The sequence below is a fragment of the Mchenga conophoros genome, linkage group LG19 (assembly GCF_057382185.1).
Source record: "Mchenga conophoros isolate Kocher_MC1m ecotype Shallow Benthic linkage group LG19, M_conophoros_male_GT1.1, whole genome shotgun sequence".
In the NCBI taxonomy this organism is placed as follows: domain Eukaryota; kingdom Metazoa; phylum Chordata; class Actinopteri; order Cichliformes; family Cichlidae; genus Mchenga; species Mchenga conophoros.
Window position 1 is genome coordinate 30,906,441 of NC_140544.1, and position 24,610 is coordinate 30,931,050.

Sequence of the window (24,610 nt, forward strand, 5' to 3'; positions counted from 1 at the left end):
TTAGCAGTGGGTAGACATGCCAAAAAGCATGTGAGCGTGAGGTGTGATCGTTGTTCCCCGTGTGTCTTTTCCCTATGCCAGACACACTGCACTGTGCAGTGTCGACATCAGTGACAAATTCTCGGTTGGCTAGACGCCTGACTTTTGTGTTTCCACAACAACTATCAGCTTCTCACTAATTTGCTTTGACAGATCTTGCGGCCCTGCTCACATTTTGTCTTTTCTTTGATAAGTTCTTCATTTGTCTAAAATAAAATCAGTGCATCCACACGTTGCATTGCATGTGCTTTGGATGAAAGCGTCTTACGAATACAATGACGTATCTTACGTCGTTTGTAGCGTTCATGGATCGCTGCGTTTCTGCATGTAGAGCACGTTGTGTCAACAGAATTGTACAGAGAGATAATAATTGCCTTCTGGCGCTAACAGACAGCTAGACGGCTCAACACACAGATCTATGCAGATGTGCAATGGCTGTCTGCCAGTAGTCATCAGAAGCAGCATGGTGTTATTAGGGACTAATACTGCCACAGTGGTAAGCGTCACGGCATGAGAAACATTCTGGAGAGTCTTGTCTCACTCTGTATTAGCCAAAGCCACAAGCATCCCTGAGTTGCATAATAGTGCTTTTGTGCAGGCGTGAGGTTCCATGTGTCTTTCTGTCTGACGGCCACACAGATGTGCTATCAAATAAGGTTCCAATAACCTGATAGGATTAGCCAAGGGAGAATCTGTCCTCTTGATAGCCTGATAGAGAAGAGACCTGATATGTCTAAGTGCATTTGCAGGTTTTTGAAATGAAAAATATTCTCTAAGGGGAATGCAGATTTTTGTCTGCCAGATTCATCCTGTCCGATTCAGGCAGAAATAAAGGGACCTACATCTACTTTCTAAAGGAAAGTTCAACTAACAACTGAAGCTTACTGCAGTGGATGAATTACAGTGAGAAAATCCAAATATAATCAAACATAAGACATTTTTTTATTCCAATGTTCATAGAAAATCAGAACACCTTTCAGTAAATTACAGTCACATTATATACAGCAAATTTACAGTAGAGTATCAGACTACCGTATTTTTCAGACCATAAGGCACACCGGATTTTGCGCATTAAGCAAAACAAACCAGTCAGATAAGTCAAACTTTACTGAACTCATTCTTCTTGCTTCCTGCACTTCTGTACCATTGATTCATTAATGTTGAATTCTCTTGCAGCTGTTCTAGTCCCATGTTGTTGCAGTATATTAATGACTAACCTCGTATTGTGGATGGATTATCTCAGTTGTTCTCCTGACTGAAGTTTGGTCCGTTTACAGCATCCTGCCATGCGATTGCATTTGTCTCTAACCATTAGGAACCCTCACATTAACTTTCGAGTGGAAAAAGGTTGGCGTTCATCCTCCAGCTTCACTGTGTTTGTTATGCTAACATAGCTGTGTCGCTAGCAATCACGTAGCACATCAATATATAGCAGCTAGCCCAGCTTCAGTAACCCTACAAAAGTCACTGCTGTTTAGTTTTCTGTCTTCATTTATGCTGGAAGTGATAGCAGAGCTGTACGTTTTAATTTTCTCAGAAATCTCTCAGTCAGAACATGCTATATCATGCTTAGGTGGAAGCTAGCGAGCTAACTTCCTGCTAACTTCTAACTGTTAAATTTAATAGATTCTGTTTTCATGGATGCCTGGATGTTAAACTTAATTGATACACCTGGTAAAGCAGCAACGCTGATCATTTTATTAAAGATGAAAGAATTTAGACAGTTTTCAACTCTCAGTAATGCCATAGTGATCGTTTGACTTTGGGACCTGAAGAAGACGGAGTTTTGGACCCAGATTACTCCACAATGCTCCTGACTATGGTAGCCGTAATGCTCCGACAATCCATCAAGCGTTGCGGCTTCGTAGCTTACCAAAATCGTACTAAAACGTTTTTTGACAGATTTTTGAGCACCGTGTACCATATAAAATCGGTTCAAAGTCAGTAAGCACAACCAGAATTCATACATAAGGCGCACCGGATTATGAGGTGCACTGTCAATTTTTGAGAAATTTAAAGGATTTTAAGTGTGCCTTATAGTCCAAAAAATACGGTAGGTGTTTTTAAAATTGCACAAGGCTCAGTGAAATCAAATGAGCAGGAATAAGTTTTATGATCACCGCATAATTGGTTTGGAGGCAAAAAGTACTTGTTTTGGGCTCAAAGTGCATTTGCTTTAAGAAAGACAGTCTTCATACCCGGGCAGAGAAGCCATGTTTTTCTTTCACCACCCATATGCTGTCAATCACCTTCCCATTCTGGAACACACAGAAAAGTCTTTGTCATCATCCGAGCAATATTCCTTGGTCGTAAAATGAATCGCACTCACACATTCTTCCTCGTGTGCTCACCTGGTCATCAGACACCTGCTCCAAGTACAGGTGGGTTCCATTGACCACCTGCATACGGCTGTAGCCGTAGTCTCTGCTGCGGAAAGCACTCCACTCTTTGGGGTTTGGATTGAACTTGTCAGTCTTCTCTCTGCAGCCCTGCAGAAGATTAACCAGGAATTACACAGAGCCTTTAAGATAGGAGCCACATGCCTTCCTCAGACTCTGACATTTACAACTGCGGCTGTGCCTTGGTGTGAGTCTGTCTGCATTTTAATATCCCAATGACTAATCCCTCTGTGGTTGGATGACAAAGTGTACTCTGCACTGTTCACCACCACATCAGAAAAGAGTTAACCAGACCAACAGATGGTACTAAACTCATGTAGCGGACCAGCTGCTGCACAGACAGAGCTGTTTACCATACATAACGGCATTTCTGTTGATTTCACTGTCACTTTGCGCACTGACCTGCACACAAAAATGTTAACAGTGACACAGTGACGTGAAACTACTCACAGCAGAGCCTGTGATAATGTGGACTGGAGCTTTGGGGTTCACGTAAGGCTGTTCTCTGCTGCCATTGAATACCTTCAAGGAGCAAAGCACAATAAGTTTGGAACACTAGTTTACAACAGGGGAATGCAAGGATGAAGGATGGGGTGAAGTAAGAATGCACCAGCTGACCTTATCACCATACACAGGCCACAGCCTCTCATACGTGTGCTCATGTGCCCACAACTCCACATCCACTCCTGTGGGGGGAAAAAAAAAACCCTTTCATAGATGAGAAGCATACACAAACAGCTCAGTGGTGCAACTGAAAGTTCCTCAGAACCTGTGCCTATTTAATTTGCAGATTTCTCAACAAACAACAAAACCTTACGATCAGAGAAACAAAACCTGACAGCGATTCATCACAAATTAAATAATTAAAACCGAGCGAAAAGTCTGAGAAACGTAATACAGGAAAAACATTTTGAAAACAGGCTGTTAGCATTTCAGCCAGACAGAAGGCCTGGTGTTTGGTTTGCTCTGCTGTTAGGACATTAGTCTAAGTGTGCAAATTTGCAATATTAAACACCCATTAGCAGCACACAGACTAGGTAGCATACCATAACGGTAAAATAGATCCTCAAGACCTGGAGCCGGTGGTTTTGTGTCATTCCTTCCCAGACGGACCTGAGACATAGGTGAGAGAGGTATAATGACAATATGAATTGACATTAACATCCAAACCACTACCTGCTGGGTGAAACACTATCTGGCAGGCATCCATTACCTGTGCCTGCCTCACTCTCAACAATGCCAAGTGTTGAGAGAAGCAAGCCCCGGTGGAAACTATTTGCTCCAAATTACAGTGATTATGCCAGCACGCCGTGCTGCTTATGGGTTCTGTGGACTGGCCAGTCTGCAACATGCTTGTCATGTCTCCTAGCAGGGGCAATTTAAGTGTAAAGCAAGGCTGTGAAAATAAATCCTGCAAATAACATTATGTGATAAAAATAAAATGTTTAACAACACAAACATGCTGCTGTTTACATAACCGGGAACACAGCTCCCAATTAACAGCAGCTTCTTTAAAGCCAAGGCTCACGGTATTTTAAGGTAATGACAACATGACGTTTGCAGTAGTAAAATTACATCACACCTATAGAGTGAATTACCGATATGGTAATACAGAATAGTACTAGTAAAGAGTCTGGAATTTAGCTAAACAACACCACACTCATACCCCACAAGGCACTGGTATGGGTGGCACTATCACCCTTTACTAAGCTAGACATTCAGCCTGTCTGTACATGTTTTCGATCATTTTTCTATAAAATTTTAGACATAGTCAAAGGTTTAAATAATGAGCCCAGCTTATGTGAACCAAAGCTCAGCCTTCAGATTAATCTGAATGTTTAATATTGTCATATGAGGAACACAAGTCGGGCTTGCCCAACTTCTGTTTTGTTCAATCTTGTATTTGCAAAGGACAACCAATCAGAAAAAATCTTCAAAGGGGGAGCGAAGGAGTTAAAACATCTTCTTTCACACACTGTATTATCTGTGGGGATTGTAAATCATCCAAAGCTACTCTAGTCCAACAATAAAAACATCAGCCTGGGAGTTACATTAACCCTCCTGCCATCCTTTAAAAAACTCACACCCATCACCCTAGGGACCATTCTCAGCCACGCCATAAAAAGACCATATATCCATATTTTATTCCACTTTAAATTAGCCAACCTTGTAAAACTACTTCTCCCTGAAATATTCATGTAAAGTTTTAATTATATTTTCGTTGTTTTAACCCTTCAAATCCCAGTGTTATTACATGAGCGCCCTGTGTTATAAGCCCCAAAAACCAAAAAACGAAACTAAATATTTCCACAAAAAACCAGTTGAAGTAATATGTGATTGTCATTATAAGTAGGCCTTTAGATGGACCAAAGATTGGCACCAACATACATTTTGACCTGCCATTATTTTTTTTGCAATTTAAAAATTAAAACTTCAAGGCCCTGAGTCTTCATTGACATCCAAGAAAAGAAGAAAAAATAAAATCATATGATGATAATTTGGGGTTGAAAAATAGCGTTTATAATGGAAGTCAATGGGCAGAAAATGGTCCCCAGGGTGATGGGTGTGGGGATTTCTGCTGCTCAGCCATTTTAGGCTGATTTAAGGAATTCACACTGGAATATTAACATTGACAGGTAAAAACTATCCTGTGGCAAGTTTGGTTATATTCCACTGAACACAGTGGAAATGGCAGCCATTTAACACATAGCAGTGGCACAAAAAGGTCCCAAGAAGGCAGGAAGGTTAATAAGTGCCCTACACAATTAATTGTGAAAAATTATTATATAATATAAACCATTTCTCACTGTAGCAATGTAAGTAAATTAACAGACAACACTCTTACATACATAGGATTCAAACTTAGTACAGTCATCCTGGTCATCATCAGAGCAGTACATGGGCCGGTGCCCCATGGTTATGATCCAAGGACGCACTGCTCTGTTCTCGGGCTTGTTGGCCTCCTAGATGAAACAAAAGTGGAGCCACACATGTGCCACGTTAAAACAGGGAAACAAATTCAGCAACATGCTCTTACTTTCACTGAAATGAGAATTCTGAATATTATAATGATATAAAATGACCTTGGTCTTAAAATGAGAAAAAAAGAGGTCAAAGCAAGTGTGGGAACAAAAGAAAGGACTTAGCCACAGTGGACAGATGGAATTGTTGTGGTCATTAACCTCCAGGTCTTTCTCCAGCCAGTCGTACTGCTTGAAGAGGAGGTCCTGGCCAAAGTCAAGATAGAAGTAAACCTCGGTGGAAATGGAGATTATGTGCGCTGAGCCCAGGTTCCAGCTGCGGAGACATTGTTAAAATAATACACGGCACTGACCCAGGAGAGGAAGCGTGTTAAAAGTCATCTGATAAGCAAGAGCAGGTCTCACTTTAAACCGCAAAGTGTGAAAAATACTCCGAGATCCAGACGACGTTGCGTCACTCACATGTTGTTATAAAATAGACTAAACTGCTCTTTAAAAGGCCGCACTGTACTGTGAGTGCTTACATGTCCGTGCTGTAGGGTTAATGGAAGAGTGCCACTGTACATGTGTGCTTAATGTTATGAACAGTTTCCAGTTGCAGTCAGTTGCCTGGATGGAGTTTCTCTTTGCCTCCTAACTGTGCACATGAGTGGAAGGCTCTCAGCCAGCAGCCCTGCCCAGAGAGTGGGCAGCTGGCCTGTGGTGTAGCAATGTACTGTATTATCTTACTGTCTGACAGAAGGAGGCCTGTGGTGGGCGATGAGTCACACCTGTCAGATGTATAGCTCCTTTGTGTAGTCTCAGTGTGTGAGATAGGAGAAGTAAGCTATACTAAGAGAGCTCTATACTCCTCTGCTGACTCATTAATGCTTACTGAAATACAGCAGGACGTTTGACACACTTAACATGACACTTCACATGGGCCCGCTGTTAGAAAACAATGAATTACTCATCACGAGTGGTGTGTGCAGGGCTTGCAATGACATGCTTTCGTATTCGTTCACCTGCTTCGGTGCATTAATTGATTGCTGTTAAAGCAGCTCCCTTACCTGTACCACAGGCTCTCGGTCTGGCCTGGCATGCTGAAGCGATTCCTGTAGTTGGAGAAGTTGCTGTGAACAAACAATATAGCGAGAAACGCAATGAGATGGACTGATCGTGCACTCTACATTCCTTGAATAAATGAGAAGCAGCACTTAGCACCTCAAACTGCTGCTTTCTCATAGTTTGAGATGATTATACCAGCGCCTGGAAAAACTGCAATCCATTCAGAATAGATTTAAGATAATTCCAAGCTTTCTCTGAAATACAATAAACCAGCTGTTCGTGGAAAAAAAGCCCCTGCATTTGGTGCAGTTCTTTTGATTTATGTGCTTTTTCATTTGTCATCTAAACCTGGCAGAAGACTTGGAGTTATACCTCATCGGTTGAAAACAACCATCAACCTCTAAGACCTCCTGGAAGGTCATAGATATTTAAAGGAACTATAAACACTGCTACATGCAAGCTATCAGAGGATCCCTCTCTAAATTAAAGGCTGGGCAGAAACGCAAAGTAGCCTCTGTGACATCAACCTATAGCTTAGTGATGGAATAGTCTGAGGCTTAAAATCATGGTCAGCAAGTGGAGCCAGATAATCAAACTCTGGTCAACATGAGGGAGCTTGGGTGGAGCCGGACATGGGATAAGCGAGTAGGAGCCACCATGACCGAGAGTGCCACAGCTGTCAATCAAGAACATGTCTCTAAATATACCTCTCTTAAAACCATGACATCGTTTTAAAAGAAGACTGTAATTTTACATCCAGCAGTCATCAGAGGAATCCAGTTTTGAGGTAGTCCTGCAGTGGTTTCACCACCGAGTCATGGCGGTTTTTATTGATCTAGATATAGCCGGACACTTAAAGTGATCAGTCCATCGCTGCTCATTGCACTACATGAAACAGACACATACTAATTGGAAACTCGAGAGATGCTAAAACACTATCAAACCAGCATCTCCAAATTTTACAACGCAAAAGAGTAAAAATTAAAAAAAATATTTCATGGGAAGCTCTCCCAGACTCCAATCTGTCAGACTCTTTTCACAGTTTTTAATTTAGAAGGCAGGAGCCAGTCTTCTCAACAGGCCATTAACTAAGCAAGGTGATGGGAACAATTATTTTCTTATCTTACGTAGGGGAGGTGGGAAAAAGAGGCAATTTCCTCGGCAGCAGCCAGAGTAGGGTAGCAGATCCCTGAATTGACAAGTTTAATGTAGGGCTAGGGGTAATGTTGAGTTAGGGGTAACTTGAGAGCAGCAGGGTCAGAGGTTAAAGGCCAGGATTCAGGACCTAAAAGGAGGATCACAGAGCTCTTAACTAATGCTGAATAAGTCTTAAAGTAATGTCACCTGTAGTTTGGGTGGGCACCGAGGTCAGGTTTAAATGGTCAGCATGATAACCCAGCAAAGGTCAGTTTGTGAGCCGCTTGTTTCAACATCATTTCATGTGCACAATGGCAGGCTGATCCTACAGATGGCACCTTTAAAATGTTAAAAATAGCTATAGGTACGAACTTTATTTCAAAGTTATTATATGAAGGACATTTTTTCATCTTTTAGTATAGATAATACAAAAAAATCTTTACTTAAGTCATTCAACCTAACGTAAAAGCATAAGGATGAGCTCTTTATCCCAAACAAATCTGTTGTGATTGAAATTTCACAGCCAAATGTGATCACTGTGGTGAATAAGGAAGAGTCCTAATATAATATATATAATATATGGTGTGGTGCTATCTTTTATGGCGTGGTCTGCTGGGGCGGCAGCATCTCTGCTGGGGACAGGAAGAGACTGAACAGGGTGATCCGAAGGGCCAGCTCTGTTCTAGGATGCCCTCTGGACCCAGTGGAGGTGGTGAGTGACAGGAGAACGGCGGCTAAGCTGTCATCCCTGATGGACAACATCTCCCACCCCATGCAGCAGACTGTGACAGCACTGAGCAGCTCCTTCAGTGGGAGACTGCGGCACCCACGGTGTGGGACGGAGAGATTTCGCAGGTCTTTCCTCCCCACTGCTGTCAGACTCCATAATAAAGACTTTAACTGATCAAGCACACACATCCATACATATGCAATAATACTAAGTGCAATAATCCTTTCTGTCATCGTTGTATTTTTACTCAGTTGTATATAGTATTTGTATTTGTATTCTATTTTTATCTTATTGTATATTTTTATTCTATTTTATTCTACTGTATATAGTATATTATTCTATTCTATTCTGTACAGCTGTGTACTGTATTTATTCTTATTGTATTCTAATTTTTGCCTCATAACTTTTGCACTGTCCACTTCCTGCTGTGACAAAACAAATTTCCCACGTGTGGGACTAATAAAGGTTATCTTATCTTATCTTAAGTTCATACTCCCATCTTGTGGCTAAAAATGGTATCAGCAGGCATTTTAAGGATCTGGGAACACAGAAAAAGGTTTTTTGTTCTGTTTTGTTTAGTTTTGAATCACTGGATTTTTAGACATACAGGAAATGTATTCACTGGCTGAAACTAAATCAAAAACAAGCTATCAAGTCTGTAGTTCAGCAGTGGAAATGTAATTTAGCACAGACATGACAAGCGTTCATTTGTGTCATTGATCTGTATAGGAGTTCAGCAAAAAATGTGAGTCATTCTAAGTCAGATTGTCATCTTTCCAGCTAAATGTGTGGGTTTTTTAAATTAACACTGAGATAGAAATCTGGATGTCAAATTCAGAACAACCCGTCTGCTTCAACTGGCCCAGTAAGATTTTCCCTGCTCGTCAACTCTTTCCTTTCATCATCTGATGGGCTAAATCCAGGCAGTATGACAACTTAAAGGATCCAGTTGTAATATTCATGGAGCATATCATTGTTTCAGATGATGACCGTTGGTCTGCTGAACCACGTGCTCATCTTGGTGAACAAAGACAGCCTTGACTGGGGCCTTAGCATCTTCCGTGGACCGGCTGTTCTCATGCAGCTGGAATGCTGACTGAAAACCTTTGTGGTCGGCTCCGTTTTAATCGCCTTTAACTCATTAGGTTTTGAGGTTGGAAAGCGAGAGTAACAGAGAAGTACAGTGAGACGGAGCACAACAGAAAGTGAGGAAGAAAAGCAGGGCCCAGCTGCTGGGTATACTTGGATTCTGGACGACACCACAGAACGAAACACATATTTAGGTATAGAAGAAGAGGGGGCGGGGGGGAGAGCTGCATTTCTGGTTATGTAATGCACCGAGCTGGTTTTTGATATCAGGTTCTTATGTCGGGATGCAGCGCCAAGAAAAAGAGACTACTGTTAGCAGCTCCTTAATAAAGAGGCAGACAGTAGTCCTATTACACATGGCAAAGCCAAGAGAGTGAGAACGGTCCCCGTATAGAAGCGGCAAGTAAATATTATGGTGCAGGATCAGACACCACTGAAAGTTTCTAACTCCAGCAGATGTTGTTGGAATTCAGGGATCCATTCGCTGCTGATCCTCATGATAAAAACCATATGAATGTCTATAGAAGTCTGACTTTAACTATAACTAATAAATGTGTAATTTAATGTACTGAAACAGTTAAGTGACATATTGTAATAATGTGTTTTTTTATTTTATAAGGGAGAATTGTCGAGTTGTAATTATGAAGCTAATGGGGGGCAACCCACTGAATAATATCTATGCATACATGATTGCATGTAGAGTCGCACTGTAAGCTGGGGGTTTTTTTATCATCAATTAATCTGCAGATTATTTTATTACATATGGCTCTTTTGCTCTAAAACATTCACTGACTATTTACTGCACAGTTTCTTTAACCCAAGCTGACTCCTTCAGACTGCTTGGTATCTCCAAAACAGCACAAAAGCCTTTATTATATGTGATTTACTAAAGTGTTATAGATAAAATCAGGGAAAGCTGTAAAACCTGACATCTAAGAAGCTAGAAGAAGCAATGTTTCAGGGTTTTGTTTGAAAAATTATGAAATAGTTTACTTTAATTTAAGATTTTACCATTTAACTAAGGCTTTGTCTTGTGTTTTCATCCAGATAAGTTCCCACACTCAGATGCAAAGAGCACATTTGGTAACCGTGAGTGAAAATACTGACAGTTCCCACCACCGCAGGCCATCTCTGGAAACTCAAAAACAGATATTAAGCTGATGATTCCCAGTCAGACTAATGTTAGTTTTGGACAGTGTTGACTTGTTTAGAACTTGGTGGCTCCTAATGCTGCTCCAGACTTCGGAGACAAAAATAGCTCCCATCTGTTCAAACGGTACAGTAAAGACTTTTCAGGACTAACCGAGTGTGCTCTCTATTTTGCAGAAGAAAAAGTGCAGCTGATGGGGCTAGCCTTGAGATATAGCATGCACTGCTGTTTTTCTGTCCAAAACCCATTAATTACACTCCTGGCTCTGTGAGCAGAATGTGGTGCAAATATAAAGAAAAAGAAAAACAGAGCTGAAGGCAGACAGCAGACAAACAGATGCTGTGTGAGAAAGAACGTGTTTTTGTAATGAACGTGTGCCTGACTTCCACCTATGGATGCATCGTATGAATGAGAGAGACAGCAGAGAGATTCAGTTGAATTTCACCTACTATGTAGCTTCATGGTTGCCGGGACAGGTCATGTAGGGCACGTAGGCAGCTATGGACTCGATCTGCCTCATGAACTCGTCTCCAATCCTGGCATTATCCTGGAATCACACAGTGTCATTGAGCCATTAAACATGATGTCAAAGAACTTCCTGTTAAGACAGTGTTCATTTTTGCACATTCAGTCCATTTTCCAGAATGCTTCAGGAACGTAGCACAGGCTACCAAATAAACCTCAATGGAACTTGAAGAGTTCGTCTTAAATATCCCAATACTGTCTGCGGTGCTTTAAAAGCACACCGCGGTTCATTTCTCCTCTGATGGCTTTTACCTGCCACAGCCATTAACGACCTTTCAGGCTAAATTCTCTCTCTGTTTTTCTATTTATAATATCAGCGAAGCCGCAGGTGGTGCCTGCACATTCCAGCTGAGAACACAGCTCAGATGAATTATGGTTATTAATTTTTGCAGCAGCCTGATGATTGCATTTTACATTCTCTCCCTATTAAAAAACAGCATTAATAACGCGCAAAGTTATTTAAGGGAAAATGATATTAGCATCCGAGACAAGGTTATGTCCTCTAATATGAAAGGTGACAGCTGTGAGGATTTCATATGAGCCAATATGTTATTGGGACTTAAGATCTGTGGTTTTGAGTAGCACCACTTTTATTCATGAAATACTTGGGCGACACAATCCGTACTCTCATCTTTCACTGCGGGCTTAAGGCGTTTCACAGCAATGCTAATGTCCCAACCACAGCTGAAAGCTCTCACATGCCCTGAGGACAAACAGTGGTGTGCAGTAGAGAAAGGTAAAGTGGCTTATCTCTTCTGTCTTATTGGAATCAGGGATATATCAGAGTGATTTTAAGAGTATAAGAACTTTGCTGTCAGTGACCTTAATTGAAACTAGGTGCAGGTTTGATCACATTTCACAAGACTGGAAAGATAGAAGGGTAAATTACCTCATGCATGTCATAGGCAAAGTCTCCTGTAAAACAAGCACATAAAATCTATAGATTAGAATCTTTTACATGATTTCACTCTTTGCCAGCATAATGTAAAAACAAGATGTGCAGATTAAGTTTCCCCAAGCAGTACCATCTAATCAGCTTCACTAGATTTATATTGTCAGAATTTATTTCAAGAGAGCTGAACTCTTACGTAGTTTTGGCATTTTGCTGTTTCGTTTCTAGTGTTAGATATAAAGAAGCTAAACATAATGAAGCTAAAACCACAACGCAGCTAGAAACTGGGAGACAACTAGTCTGACTGTGCCTATCATCAAAACCCCAAAATGTATAAATGACAGTTTATAGTTTCACGGGGGATTACATCATCTTGCTTTTCCTTGCTTTCTGTTATTATGGGAAACTAAATTAAACAGTTTCTCTCTATTTTCTTATTCCCGGCACAGACACGATCGCTGCACCAGTCTTTACAAGAACTGCTTCGACAGTTTGGTGATTTAGATGTTGAACAACAGCAAACATGTCCAGCGATGACAGAATTATTGTAAAAGTATAAATAAACCATTTTAAGCCATCAGTCATCACACTTGAAAAATGTAAACTGGTATTTGAAGCAGAGATGTACATAAATCTGCTGATCTCTAACTTTGTGTAACTGCTTGTGATAAAGCGCCATTTGTCAACAGCTGCTCTCTTTCACTTTAAACTTCAGATGATCCTTAGAAATCCTGACTCTTTTTAACTCAAGAACAAGAAATGTCAACTTAAAGGCCAATATGTTTAAAACAGTAAAGTTTACACTTTACTGTTTTTTATTGGAGGAACTAGATTTCAAGGATTGGTTGATTATTATTTGATGATTTTCATGCATTTTCCTTTTTTCTTTCGTGATTTTTTTTCACAAAAATTGATACTTGTGTTTTTGTTTCTGAGCCATTAGCTTGCTCTGAATTAGGAGGATGGTTTTTTGATTGAACCAGTTTAATGTAACATTTTCTCAGGTTGGTGGTGCATGACATGAGCGTTCTTGTTCGTGAATTATTTAACAAAATATTGATATTTGATGTCACTGTACCAAATAGAATATCTAGCGAAATATTGCAAAATGTGAGGTAAAGGTTTTTTTCCCCACTTTTAATATTACCAATATTACACAAACACAAAATCTATGAATGACATTTGACTGGTACAAAATAACTAAATGCACTGCTTCACCCATTATTCATACATTATGACTTCACAGCATTAAGATCACTCAGATGTCTATATTTAAGAACTAATATATTATTAACCCCCTCAGCAAGTTGTGTTGCAAATTGTACTGCGGGAACCAGCGGGAGAGGTAGTTCACTTAGTGTTTACATTGAGGAGAAATAAAAAGGTAAGAAACATTATTTCCTATTATTAAAAATGGAGAGATTATAAAAGCTGGCGATCCAGTGAATCAAAACTAGGTTCACAACAAAAACCTACACTCTGCAGTTTAATCAGTGAAGTGATGAATAGCAGGCTAGTGACCAGAATCCATCCCATAATGCTCAAAGCAAATAAGTGCAAATGATGACTCTGTGTTATTATGGTAATTACAGTAATTACCACAATGATATATTGCCTCCTCATTAGATATCTCTGTCGGATGTCAGCTGGCTTAATTGATTTGATTTATGTTAATACAAGCTGTGGATGACTAATGCCTTAAGCTGCGGTTTATATAACTTAATGCCTCTTTTACAATGATGAATGATAAAATATCTAGAAGGGTAGAAGTTACCTATGTGTAAGATGACATCGTACGTTCCGAGCTGAGTTTCCTTTTGCAGTCGAGCCAGAGACTGGGGGTTCTCATTGCCGAGGTCACCATAAAAAGCAAACCTGGGACTGGACGTAGTGCTGTCATTAAGAGCAGTGAAGAAGAACACGTCGCTCCAGCCTTCTTCACTGCCACAGTGGTAGACTGGAAAAAAATGTAGGAAAAAAGTTTCACAGTTAAGTGATCCATGAGATGGTGTGAGAGCCAAAAGCTAAATGGAGAATAGATTCGTTTGTATAGAGTGCTCTTCTACTCTACATGAGTACTTAAAGTAAAGCTTTATATAACATCCCTCATTCATCCATACGTACAAGCATTTTTTCTACCTAAGTGCTTTCTATCTAACCTTCACACACCAAGGTGGGTTTCAGTATTTTAGGCATACTCACTGGAGCAGCTAGGGATCAAACCACCAACCATCTAATTAATAAAGGACCTACAGATACAGCCACCCTAATGTCAGCTATATAAAAACTCCACCCACCATACGAAGCTGCCGGTTTGAGGCCTCTGAGTGTGACCCTGTGAATGAACAGCTTCCTCTTTTCCGTTCCCGAGTCAACAAACAGAGTCGCGTGTCCTATGGCGCTCATCTCAAAGAGCCGAGCCCCCAGAAGGCTATACTCCACCTTGCTCTCTGTCTCATTGAAGGTTGTCCAGGTCACTACCATAGTGCCTGGCATTCCTGAAGAAGAAAAGTCCATTTATTTGAAATGTGATGCAGATTTGTCTGACAGGAACATTGGATACACTTACTGGTGCATTTATTAAAGCCAAAAGATGCTGATGTGAAAAAGCTGACTTTACAAGAGTGGAACTTTTGATCTTGCTGCTGGCAAGATGAAGCATTATAAAGGCAGACTTGAGTTGGCCAGGTACTTGCATAAAGACATCAGTTCAATAATGAGTACCACATGTTTCACCTTCATAAGAAAAGAACAAAAGGGTTTTTATGCTGCATTAGATACAGGTTTGGAAGTTTAGGTAATTAAACGGTGTCCTCAACCTACATGACAAAAAATACAGTCAGGGAATATTTCTGTGAACCTGCCTGAAAAAAAGTCAGATGTAGTCAGTTAACAGAATATTGAGCAATTTGTACAAAACATCTGTAAATCTGCAAGTGACCTGGATACTTGTGTGTATTTCAAAGGGGAAAAATATGTCTGTGAAGGTTCTCAGTCATCCAGGTCATCGTAGTCAAAGGAGCTTGCAAAGAAAAGCGTCTGGACTTCTTTAAGTTGCTTGAAGACGTTTCATCCGAGAAGCTTCTTCTAAGGTCAAATGGTGGAGAGTCCCAGATTTAAACCTAGTGGGAGTTTCCCCCCAAAGAGGGACAAAAGGACCCCCTGATGATCCTCTAATCGCCTGAGCCAAGGTGTGAAACTGGGTGTGGGTCCCCACCATTTGACCTTAGAACTGAAGAAGCTTCTCGGATGAGGTGAAACGTCTTCAAGCAACTTAAAGAAGTCCAGACGCTTTTCTTTGCAAGCTCCTTTGACCAAGGGGAAAAACTGTATCCCACATGTGTCAGGTGGAAAAGGTCAAACACTTACCTCCATAGGAGAGGTGCACCTGTTCTGGCTGGGTCCAAATAGGAGGAACACTGAGCACCAGCAGGGGTGCAGCAAATAGCAAAGCACAGGCAGCGTGAACAGGCGACATTTTAATGCTGGACCTCAGGGAACAAACGTCTGATTAAAGAAGCCACACACACACACACTTGAATCACATGATCTCCGACTTCTCATAACAAAAATCACATGACTCTAAAGGCACTAGTATAAAAACATTTGGAAATATTGACGATATTTAAAGCCTTCCAGTAAATGACATGACCTCAGGGGAGGTTTACACATGCTGAGTAGTTAGGATAAACAAAGTCACATACTGTGTTTTGGTCTCTGTTGAGTATGTCCAAATCAGTTAACCTCCATTCAGCCCATGAAACTGCAGAACCAAAACAGCAGAGTCAGCAACAAGTTTAGAAATAGATGATGTGACAATAAAAGCATGTGATGTTGCTTTTCATTGTGCAGTACTGCAGTGAAAGACAGAAGAGGTAAGCTCACATGCTATGGCTTGCCTCAGATCAATTAAATGCAAAGGCAAGCAGCTGCTATGCTGGACTTACCAGAACAAAGACACTATCAGTGTCACAGCCCATGAAGACAAAATCGTGCTTTTTAATTGAGTCAAAATCTACTATACCAGCTGATCTGATCTATCAGTTACATTAATTGTCAGTTAGGCTGATCATTGACGATTCTCTTAGCTGTGTGTTTTGGTTGTGAAACGTGCACCAACACTGTGTCAATAGCCGATAGAGGGTGCACAGTCCAACAGCTGAATGATGAATAGGCTGCTTTATTCTCCAATGATGGGCGGTACCGCCGGCTAGTTGCGTAAAAAGAATCAAAGTGTTTAACTGTCATATCTCTGTTTGGAGAAGCTTACAGGTTTGTTTATTTATTTCACTTTAAATGCTGTGACGCATTTATTTTCACATGTATTTCCTCGACCGCTGGTTGGAACACAATTAAAAAGCTTCTTTCTTTTTGTCTGGTTAGCTGTTAGCTACCTGACTGTTAGCTACCTGGCTTAATTACTTGTTAGCGATAATTCAAAGCTAATACTTTGCATTAAGTGCAATAGGAAACAAAGAAATTCATGCCTCTGTACAACACTTACAGTTAAGCTAAAGGCAGTGAATGATCGTCTCCAAAAGCGCAAACGACTTCTGTTCTGAATAAATTACATATATTCAGAAAAATAAAAAGTTACAGCTAAGCTAAACTCAACCAGCTGTTTTGGCTGGAGAGCGCTTCCTGACCACGTCATGTGCAGAACGATAACAATGGCCGAGTGGATTGTGGGAGATGTTGTTTTTCAGCGTGTCGCGTTATAAACAGAATATTAGATGAAGAATTAATGATTGATTTACTGGGAAAAATGTATTATTACTATCTTACTTTGTTTGCAGTGGTAAACGGTGTATTTGGACATGTGTAGCCCGTATGTTGTGGGGACAAGATAATGTTTACACTGTCCACAATGTGTAGCCATTTATGGCCAGAAACACAAGATTCATACACTGTTAACCTCTAAAATCCTGTGATATGCATTTTTTTAATCGCCTTAAAAGTTTTTATCTTGTCTTACAAAAATGGTAAAAGTTAGGAAATGAGCAAAAATTATATAAATAATACATTAAGTTGATCTTAGATGATTTTCAGGCAAAGGCTCTAAGGTTCAGTGAGGTATGTATGTATTTTGTCGTGTTTATAAATTTGTTAACTCATTCATATATCCTTTCTTTTTAGATATAATGGACCCCAACACTGAAGATGCAGAGAGCCAAAATGTTGAGGATCGCTTGCATCATGATGCAGCACAGTACAAAGTGAGCTATCCTAAAGGGAGAAACACAAAACAGGTGAGCTGGGTTGGTCATTATGTTGCACAAATCTATTTCTGGTTCCTGGTGCTTTTTATGCCTCTAGCTGTGTTTGTGCATCGCCATGTTTTGTCTTTTTAAATTCAGGCGGATGATGCTGCAAATGAAGAGTGCAACAAAAAGAGGTATTTCCTGCCTGTTTTGCATTTTTTTTTACAGCCATTTGTTTTTGATTAAAAGCTATATTTGGAATTTTACCCCATCCAGATACCCGGTTAGCCGCTCTGGGAACAACCCAGGCAGAGTGAAGCGGGTAGTGTCATGTAAAAGGAAGACTCATCATCTGACTGTGGCTCGAAGAAAGCAGCTTGGGTCTGGGAGAACTTGTGATGCTCCAAACAAGGAAAATGAAACAAAAGTCTTGCAGGGCACACAGCAGGATATTTTCAGTATGGACCCCTGGGATTTCCCATTTCATGTCAATAATATCAATAACAACCAAGGAACTGATAGAACTGGTTGTGAAGAGGCTGACTACTGTGTACTGACTGAGGTCAGTAAGACGTTTGCATTGTTTTATGAATTACTTTTCTTGCAAACACGCAGCTGAAACTACTTAAAGCTGACTATGTTTTCCAGCTCACGAGGGATCACAACACGCTGACTGACGTGCTTTTTGGAAGAAATCTAAGACTCAAAGTGGCTTTAACGTTGTGGCAGAGAAATGTTGGAGAGCTGCTGACATACTTTCTGAGGTGTGCGCCGTGCGGCTGCTTTCAAACATGCGCCAATGCTTGTTTGCTAGTATTTCCAAAGTTTGATTACATCATATTTTTTGTACAGTATCCAAGATACTGGTGTGTTTGTTGACTTTCTCCCGCTCATAAGCAAATGGTGAGCACTGAGTTTTGCAAATATCCTAGTAACACTGAGATTATAGTGTTACTACAATAATTTTTATATTTTCCCTGCAGCATTGATGAGGATTCTTCAAAGATAACCATCGGCTGTTGTGTCGACCTCTTTCCTTTAGTTGGCAAAGTCCTCAGCAGTCCATATGAAGCGTGAGTAATCCTGCTGAATAAAACACTTTACACATGTACAATAACATTGTGTTTAGCAGCAGGATAATTATTTTTTGTATTTTCTTTTATAGGCATCTTACTGTTGGCCTAAAGTGGGTAAATTCAGTTTTAAAAAACTGGTGGGAGGATCTAAAAGATAGTGGCTTCAGTGGCTCAACAAACTCTCTGCTGGATGAGTAAGTTTAATATATTTATTTTTAATTAAAAAAAAAAAAGCACAATCTTTTGACATTAATTTGCCAGAGTTGTATGATTTATTCCTTTGTTGCAGAAACTTTCAAGTTTTTAATCAGCAGTTATGGGAATTGTGGCAGCAGGAACCCTTTTTGAAGTCTGTTCCAGGACCTGCAGGAGACATGGCAAAGGTAAACATGCAGAATTTAACACTGTTAGTTATATGTGTATATATGTGTGTGTTTATGTTTTTGCATTTTATGTACATCTTTTTGCCCCTTAGGTCATTGATTCCTTCCTGTCTAAACTCACATGTCAGCAGTGAAGATCCTGAACGCATCGTTCTCCGTTAACAGTTCAATTCAATTTTATTCGCCTCAGGGCGCATGAACAGTCTCCTTAGTTTTGAAAGTGTTATTCATAGTAGCTGCTGACGTTTGCACTGACTGGCTCTTAGTGTGGGCTGGATGTATTTGCAGAGCAGCTTAAGCAACTAAAGAATTGAGCAATGTCTACAACAGCAATGGTGTGACAAGGCCGATAATTTCTCTCTTAAGTAGCAAAGTAGTATTTTGTAAATAATTATCCACTTATTTTCACAACGCAGATATTGTGATGACTGTAAGATTTTTGTCCTTTTAACTGCTTCATTAATGATTAACACTTTTTTGTCATTTGTGATTGATATTATAATGATATGTTACAAAAACACTAAAAAGGGATGCCACTAATATTTCTGTTTTATGGCTGCAAAAACAACAATTGCATCTTCCGTAAAACTGTATATGACTGTCTTTACCTTAAGTTGAACTAGGGGAGACCGGGGATAGTTGTAACATTTTTGACATTTCTGTCTGTAAATTGGAGCTCTTTTAAGGTAGTGGATTCAAAATGTAATGCAAAGTATTTACATGTCTCGGCTATTAAATAGTGCAGCTATTTTCTCTGCAGCACAATTACCCATTGCATGGTATGGTCTCAAACACAAAGAGTGAAATGTTACAATTAACCCCATAGTCTGGGTTAGTTGTAACATATCCTGGGGTGAAATGTAACACAATGAAATAAGGGTACTAACAAAACATTAACATGTAATCTTTGTTTATTCAACACATGAATGCAGTTAGAGCCATTTATGTAGCTGTGTGTGTGTGTGTGTGTGTGTGTGTGTGTGTGTGTGTGTGTGTGTGTGTGTCAGAATGCAGAAATCTAACTTTTGAACATATTCCAACCCCCCAAAAAAGACAAATTATGGAATTTTCTGCAACTGAATATTTCATTAATTTTGGTTGGTCTTCCTTGAGTTTGGCCTCTTTGGCTCAGTGGGCATTATAACCTACAACTCTTGCACCAATTTTGAACATAACAATGAAGCTGAAAAAATGTAGTTGTTCACCAGCATCGCAATTCCATTACTTTTTATCCTGGCTTACCTTGGTGTGGTTTGCAAAGTGCTTCAGAAAGATGAGGAAATCTGTTTCTTGCACCCATCCTGATTTATTTCCACTACCAGTACTTCCTACTGGTCCATCTCTGACACAGTGTGAGAATGTGTATGTGTGGGAACACAAACAGTGGAGGAATTGTGTTGCCAATGGCATTAACCGCATATACAAATGCGACCAGTGAACCTCTCTCTGCTGATGTCGTTGCCCCAACTTGTTTAATATAAGTTAAAGTAATAGTGTGGTAAGTTGTAACATCTGCATTATTGTTACAACTAACCCAGACTGTTGCTGTTACAACTGACCCAGACTCCTATAGCCATGAACTAGCTAACATTACAGCCAACGGCTAAAACATTAGCACTAAAGACTTACACAGAATATATCCCCATAGACATACAAATAACATAATTTAAGTTTGATGAGTTTAACTGCAAAGCAGATAATGCTATTAGAAATTGAAATAAAGTAGAAAAACTTACTTTTTGGCATACAAATTACTTTTTTTCATGTTAAATTGTTTGTGTTTGACAAAATGTGCTGATTTTTCACATGTGATAGCACAACTGAGTTGGGCATGCACAGGATTAATCACATCATTTGAAACTTAGCCCTGATTGGAGAAATTGGAAGTGTTACAACTGACCCACGTTACAACTATCCCCGGTCTCCCCTACTCTTGAACTAAACTGTCAGATTACAAGCAACACTCTTTGAAAAAGGTCAACTAACACTAAAGAACCAGATGTTTCTGGCTCTTTAGTGTTTATGCTTCTGAAATGGGTAAAATTTGAAGGCAAAAACAATCAGCAGAATTCACATGGGGAGGAAAGACTGATGGATGTTACATGACATAAAGAAATAAAAGAGATCAGAATTTAAAAAGAGGTCATTTAATCAATTCTATGTGTAAAATGCAATGAACATGCTTCAGTTCTGTGCAGCGTGCTAACTCAAAAATGAAACCGTACTCTGTGTACTACTCTAATACTTCTGGATATATACAAGTCCTATGGGGCAGTTTTTTTTCTCATACATATCCCAGTGTCCAACAAATAACAAGGGTCTAAACTACTAATGATACAGGAGGTTACAGAATCACCAACGTTAAGTACTGTAGCAGAACACAACGCTTGTTAGATATAAATCAAGATAATAGGCTTGTGTTGAAGCAGAGGGCAAACACCAGTTGAGATCAGGGGCTTTCACACTCCAATTAACTCACAAAAACACTCAATAGGAGGAGGAGTGAAATGAGCAAAGGCTGAACCTTTAGAGTTCAGTCTCAGCTGGACTTTAAACCTCATTCACAGTTGAAGTGATTTAAGTAAGGCAGAGATATGTGTTTAAATGTGGGTTTTATCTCACTTTGCACAGATAAGTCGAGGACTGGTGTCTATCATTTTAAGGTGAACCTGAGGATAAAGTCCAACTCTAGCTAGGCACGGGCACTGCAATTCAGTCTCTCAATCCGAACTCAGCTGTCGGCCATTGTGTTTGTGTTTCTGCTGCTTGTCATTCGATCAGAGGAGACAAATACAGAGTGGGAGACGGTTCTGGTACAGACAACACATTTCTACACTGTGTTTCAGGACACAGGTGGCTCTACTTAATGTAAGCGCTTTGATTTTATATTTCTTCAGCACAGTTTTGTATTAGGAGGTGGCCGGGGAGAGGGAGGTCTGGGGTTGTCTGCTTAGGCTGCTGCCCCTGAGACCCGGCCTGGATACGCGGAGGAAAATAGATGGATGGATAGAGTTTTGTATTTGTTACATCAGCTCATATCACTAAAAAAATGCTGTTGGTTTGATCACAGAAAAAGTAAAGGATGAAGTATTTGAGATGCCTGTCGCCAGCAGTGGTTTTGCTGCTGCTTAGTGTGACTGGACTTGACATGGAGCATCTCCAAGCTGAAAACCTAAATCTCCTTTCACCAGATGAGCATAAATTGGTCCTGAACCGTGGAATGAGAGGTATTTATTTATGCAGGCTTTCACTTCCTGTTTGACTTTTCTTTCCTGTCTGTTTCAGTTGTGGATTTGGACAAAAGCTGAACATGATTTGGGAGAATTTTCAAAACACTAGTCTGGAAAATCATTTGATTTTTTTTAAACGCTGAATACATTCATATCTGTGATTATCTGTGAAGATTACTCTTGTGGATGTGAGTTTAATTCCAACCTCTAGATCCAAATCGCTTATTGACTCACTGATGATAAGCATTAGGTCCTCTGAGGTTATTTGTGCATTGTTAAAAGGCAATCTATTAGAAAACTTTTAGAAAAGCAATGTTTTATTGTGCTTACCTGGGAAACATTGAGAAATTATTTTGTACAGAAACATATTTTTTGAATGTGATCAGACAGACGGTCCTTTCACATTCAGAAATGTTGGACAGAATTGTTACCCTGTCCATGTAAAGCAGATCAGCAGACTTTATTCCAAGAGTGTGATTTGTAAGTAAAGGCCTCTCTCACATTGGTTAATATCAATGTTCTTAAGAAAATTATCAGGAGAACAGTGAACAAGAGCAGTGTGCATTGCAAGTGCTGCAAGCAGAAAGCCACGGCTCTCTCAAAGCAACATTTCTGCCTGTCTACAGCTTTCTGTTCACGTAAGGTTGTTGGTAATATTAGAAAGATTATCTTTGAAGAAAAGAAACATGACATCATAAAAATGTTTTCCAAGGCACAATTGAAGGAGTAGGATGGTTTGGACATGTTGTAGTCCATCTGGGCCATGTGTAAATTTATTTAAAGCTATTTATTGCTGCACAACAGCTGCACAATAAACCAGATTCCAAAAGTAGAAGATCTGATATTTTGTCCCTCAAATAAATAAAATGATCATTTTCATAAAGTACTGGATTTTTTATAGACTTTTAGCACTTGTGTTTAAATCTAATCATGCCTTGGGTGGAAAGTAATACAAGGTAAGCAAATTTTCAGACATCACTACAATTCCTGACCTGCATTGTTTGTACCAGACCGCAACTATTCACTGAACACCTGAGGGGTCCTTAAATTAGACATAACCAAATTGTGCATGGATTGGGTTTAAAGAAGTTGTTTGGCAATTTGAAAAACATTTGGGGGGCGGTTCTGTTTCTCTAAGCTAGACGCTAATGTTAGCAAGCTAGTTAGCTTGGTGTAAAAACTGGGAAAAGCAAACAAAGCTTCTGCGTCTCCTTTTGAAGACTTCAAAACGAATGTGCAGCTGAAAAGCTCACCTACTAGCAGCTTGTAATTTGTTTAAGTTATTTAAATTTCACATTTCAATCACGATAATATTACAGAATTTAGAAAGCTACTCCACTGAGTCGAGGATCAGTACATAAACTTTGTGAAATAACTGTCATTTTCACACGTTAAACCTTTTTGTACTAAATGAAGACAAAACAAATATGTGGTAATTATCAAAAAAGCTGGTAATGGAGTAATAGACTCGATGTGTGATGTATATGATAAACCTGCCTAATTCTTAGCTATAAAGTAATTCTGATTGCCCTGATTGATATGACTGATGTTTAATTGCTCAACAGTGCTGCCCAGAGACTGCTATGAAATGCTGATGGCCTCTTCAGGCCGGGCCAGAGACGGAGTGTACCTGATCCAACCAGGGGACTCCCCCATTGTGGCCTACTGTGCCATGCAGGAGGGAGGCTGGACCGTGGTGCAGCACATTACTGTGAATAGCAGTGTGAATTTTGATTGCACTTGGGCTGAATATAAGAAAGGCTTTGGTTTTATCACTGGAGATCATTGGCTTGGGAATGACTACCTTCATCAGCTTACCCGTGGGCCTGCACGCTATAAACTAGGAATAAAACTTGTGGACCAAGATGCTGTCACAAAGATGGGAGAGTATGATCCATTCCTGGTGGAGGATGAAGCATCAGCTTATAGACTGAGACTGGGGTTGTTTGAGGGAACGACCGTAGACGCTCTGACGCTGGATACAGAGAACTATCTCCATGACAACCAGAAATTCACCACTAAAGACAGAGACAATGATAACTACTTCCAGAACTGTGCCAAACTGGAGTTTCAAGGGGTGCCGGGAGGAGGCTGGTGGTACGACGCCTGCGCCGGCGCCAATCTGAATCGCAGAAATGTCATCTACTGGCAAAAAGACTGCAACAAGGAGCGGCTGTGCAAGTATGCATGGATGATGGTGAGACCTTCTGACACAGTGAAACTGATTCAGAGTGGAGACTGCAAGAAGGATGAGCTATAAGGACGTCATTCCCAGGATTTGTGCCAGATTTGAGTTTTTGTCATTAAACACAACAATGGGTGATATCAGGGATTTTCTTGTAGTGACTACTGGACCTTCTATTGACCACATTTTATTCAAAAATGCATGGACATGATCACAAAATACTGAAAAGAAACAAAAACGCATCACAAACTTGAAATACAGTAAAAAGTCGCAGTACAGATTTAGCTCTAGCTTTGTTTCCATCACACACCAAGTCAGTATACTTGAAGCAAAGCATGTTTTTTAGTTTTGTTTTTTTCTTTCTGAAAATTGCAAGTGCAGACTCCTGGTTTATCACAGTTACCAAGAAGTGTTTCATGGCATTATAGCTTATGACAGATAATAAAAAAAAAATAGCCTGTGCAAGGCATCTTCCATTCAGTGGGTACACAAAGGAGCAGCGCACCAACATATTTTCCACAGTACATTACAAGTTTGCCAGAAATA

At 40.0% G+C, this 24,610-nt stretch overlaps 3 protein-coding genes across 5 annotated transcripts; 2 read left to right on the forward strand and 1 right to left on the reverse strand.

Annotated features, from left to right (window-relative positions):
* Positions 1-957: 957 nt before the first annotated feature.
* Positions 958-16,634, reverse strand: acp7 (acid phosphatase 7, tartrate resistant (putative)). 2 transcript variants are annotated; one of them, XM_085256591.1, is made up of 15 exons: positions 16,494-16,634; positions 15,694-15,752; positions 15,359-15,496; positions 14,287-14,487; positions 13,764-13,946; positions 11,987-12,012; positions 11,022-11,119; positions 6,469-6,531; positions 5,621-5,735; positions 5,288-5,401; positions 3,485-3,551; positions 3,057-3,124; positions 2,889-2,960; positions 2,391-2,528; positions 958-2,297 (listed from the first exon to the last, which is right to left on the reverse strand). In XM_085256591.1, exons 3-15 carry the CDS (start codon positions 15,465-15,467, stop codon positions 2,232-2,234), a joined length of 1,320 nt encoding a protein of 439 aa, XP_085112717.1. In that variant the 5' UTR covers positions 15,468-15,496; positions 15,694-15,752; positions 16,494-16,634; the 3' UTR covers positions 958-2,231. The 2 variants fall into 2 exon arrangements, with proteins under 2 accessions (XP_085112717.1, XP_085112718.1); XM_085256592.1 differs by lacking the exon at positions 16,494-16,634 and adding an exon at positions 15,937-16,388.
* Positions 16,113-21,517, forward strand: LOC146552641 (KATNB1-like protein 1). Its single transcript, XM_085256593.1, has 10 exons — positions 16,113-16,261; positions 17,126-17,238; positions 17,347-17,384; positions 17,467-17,752; positions 17,839-17,954; positions 18,043-18,093; positions 18,174-18,263; positions 18,356-18,460; positions 18,556-18,649; positions 18,742-21,517. Exons 2-10 carry the CDS (start codon positions 17,131-17,133, stop codon positions 18,781-18,783), a joined length of 930 nt encoding a protein of 309 aa, XP_085112719.1. The 5' UTR covers positions 16,113-16,261; positions 17,126-17,130; the 3' UTR covers positions 18,784-21,517.
* On the forward strand, positions 21,382-24,529 carry LOC146552642 (fibrinogen-like protein 1-like protein). Of its 2 annotated transcripts, XM_085256594.1 has the most exons (3): positions 21,382-21,517; positions 21,720-21,876; positions 23,445-24,529. In XM_085256594.1, the coding sequence occupies exons 2-3, from the start codon at positions 21,732-21,734 to the stop codon at positions 24,137-24,139; spliced, it is 840 nt and encodes a 279-aa protein (XP_085112720.1). In that variant the 5' UTR covers positions 21,382-21,517; positions 21,720-21,731; the 3' UTR covers positions 24,140-24,529. The 2 variants fall into 2 exon arrangements, with proteins under 2 accessions (XP_085112720.1, XP_085112721.1); XM_085256595.1 differs by lacking the exon at positions 21,382-21,517 and having other exon boundaries at positions 21,574-21,876.
* Positions 24,530-24,610: the final 81 nt, after the last annotated feature.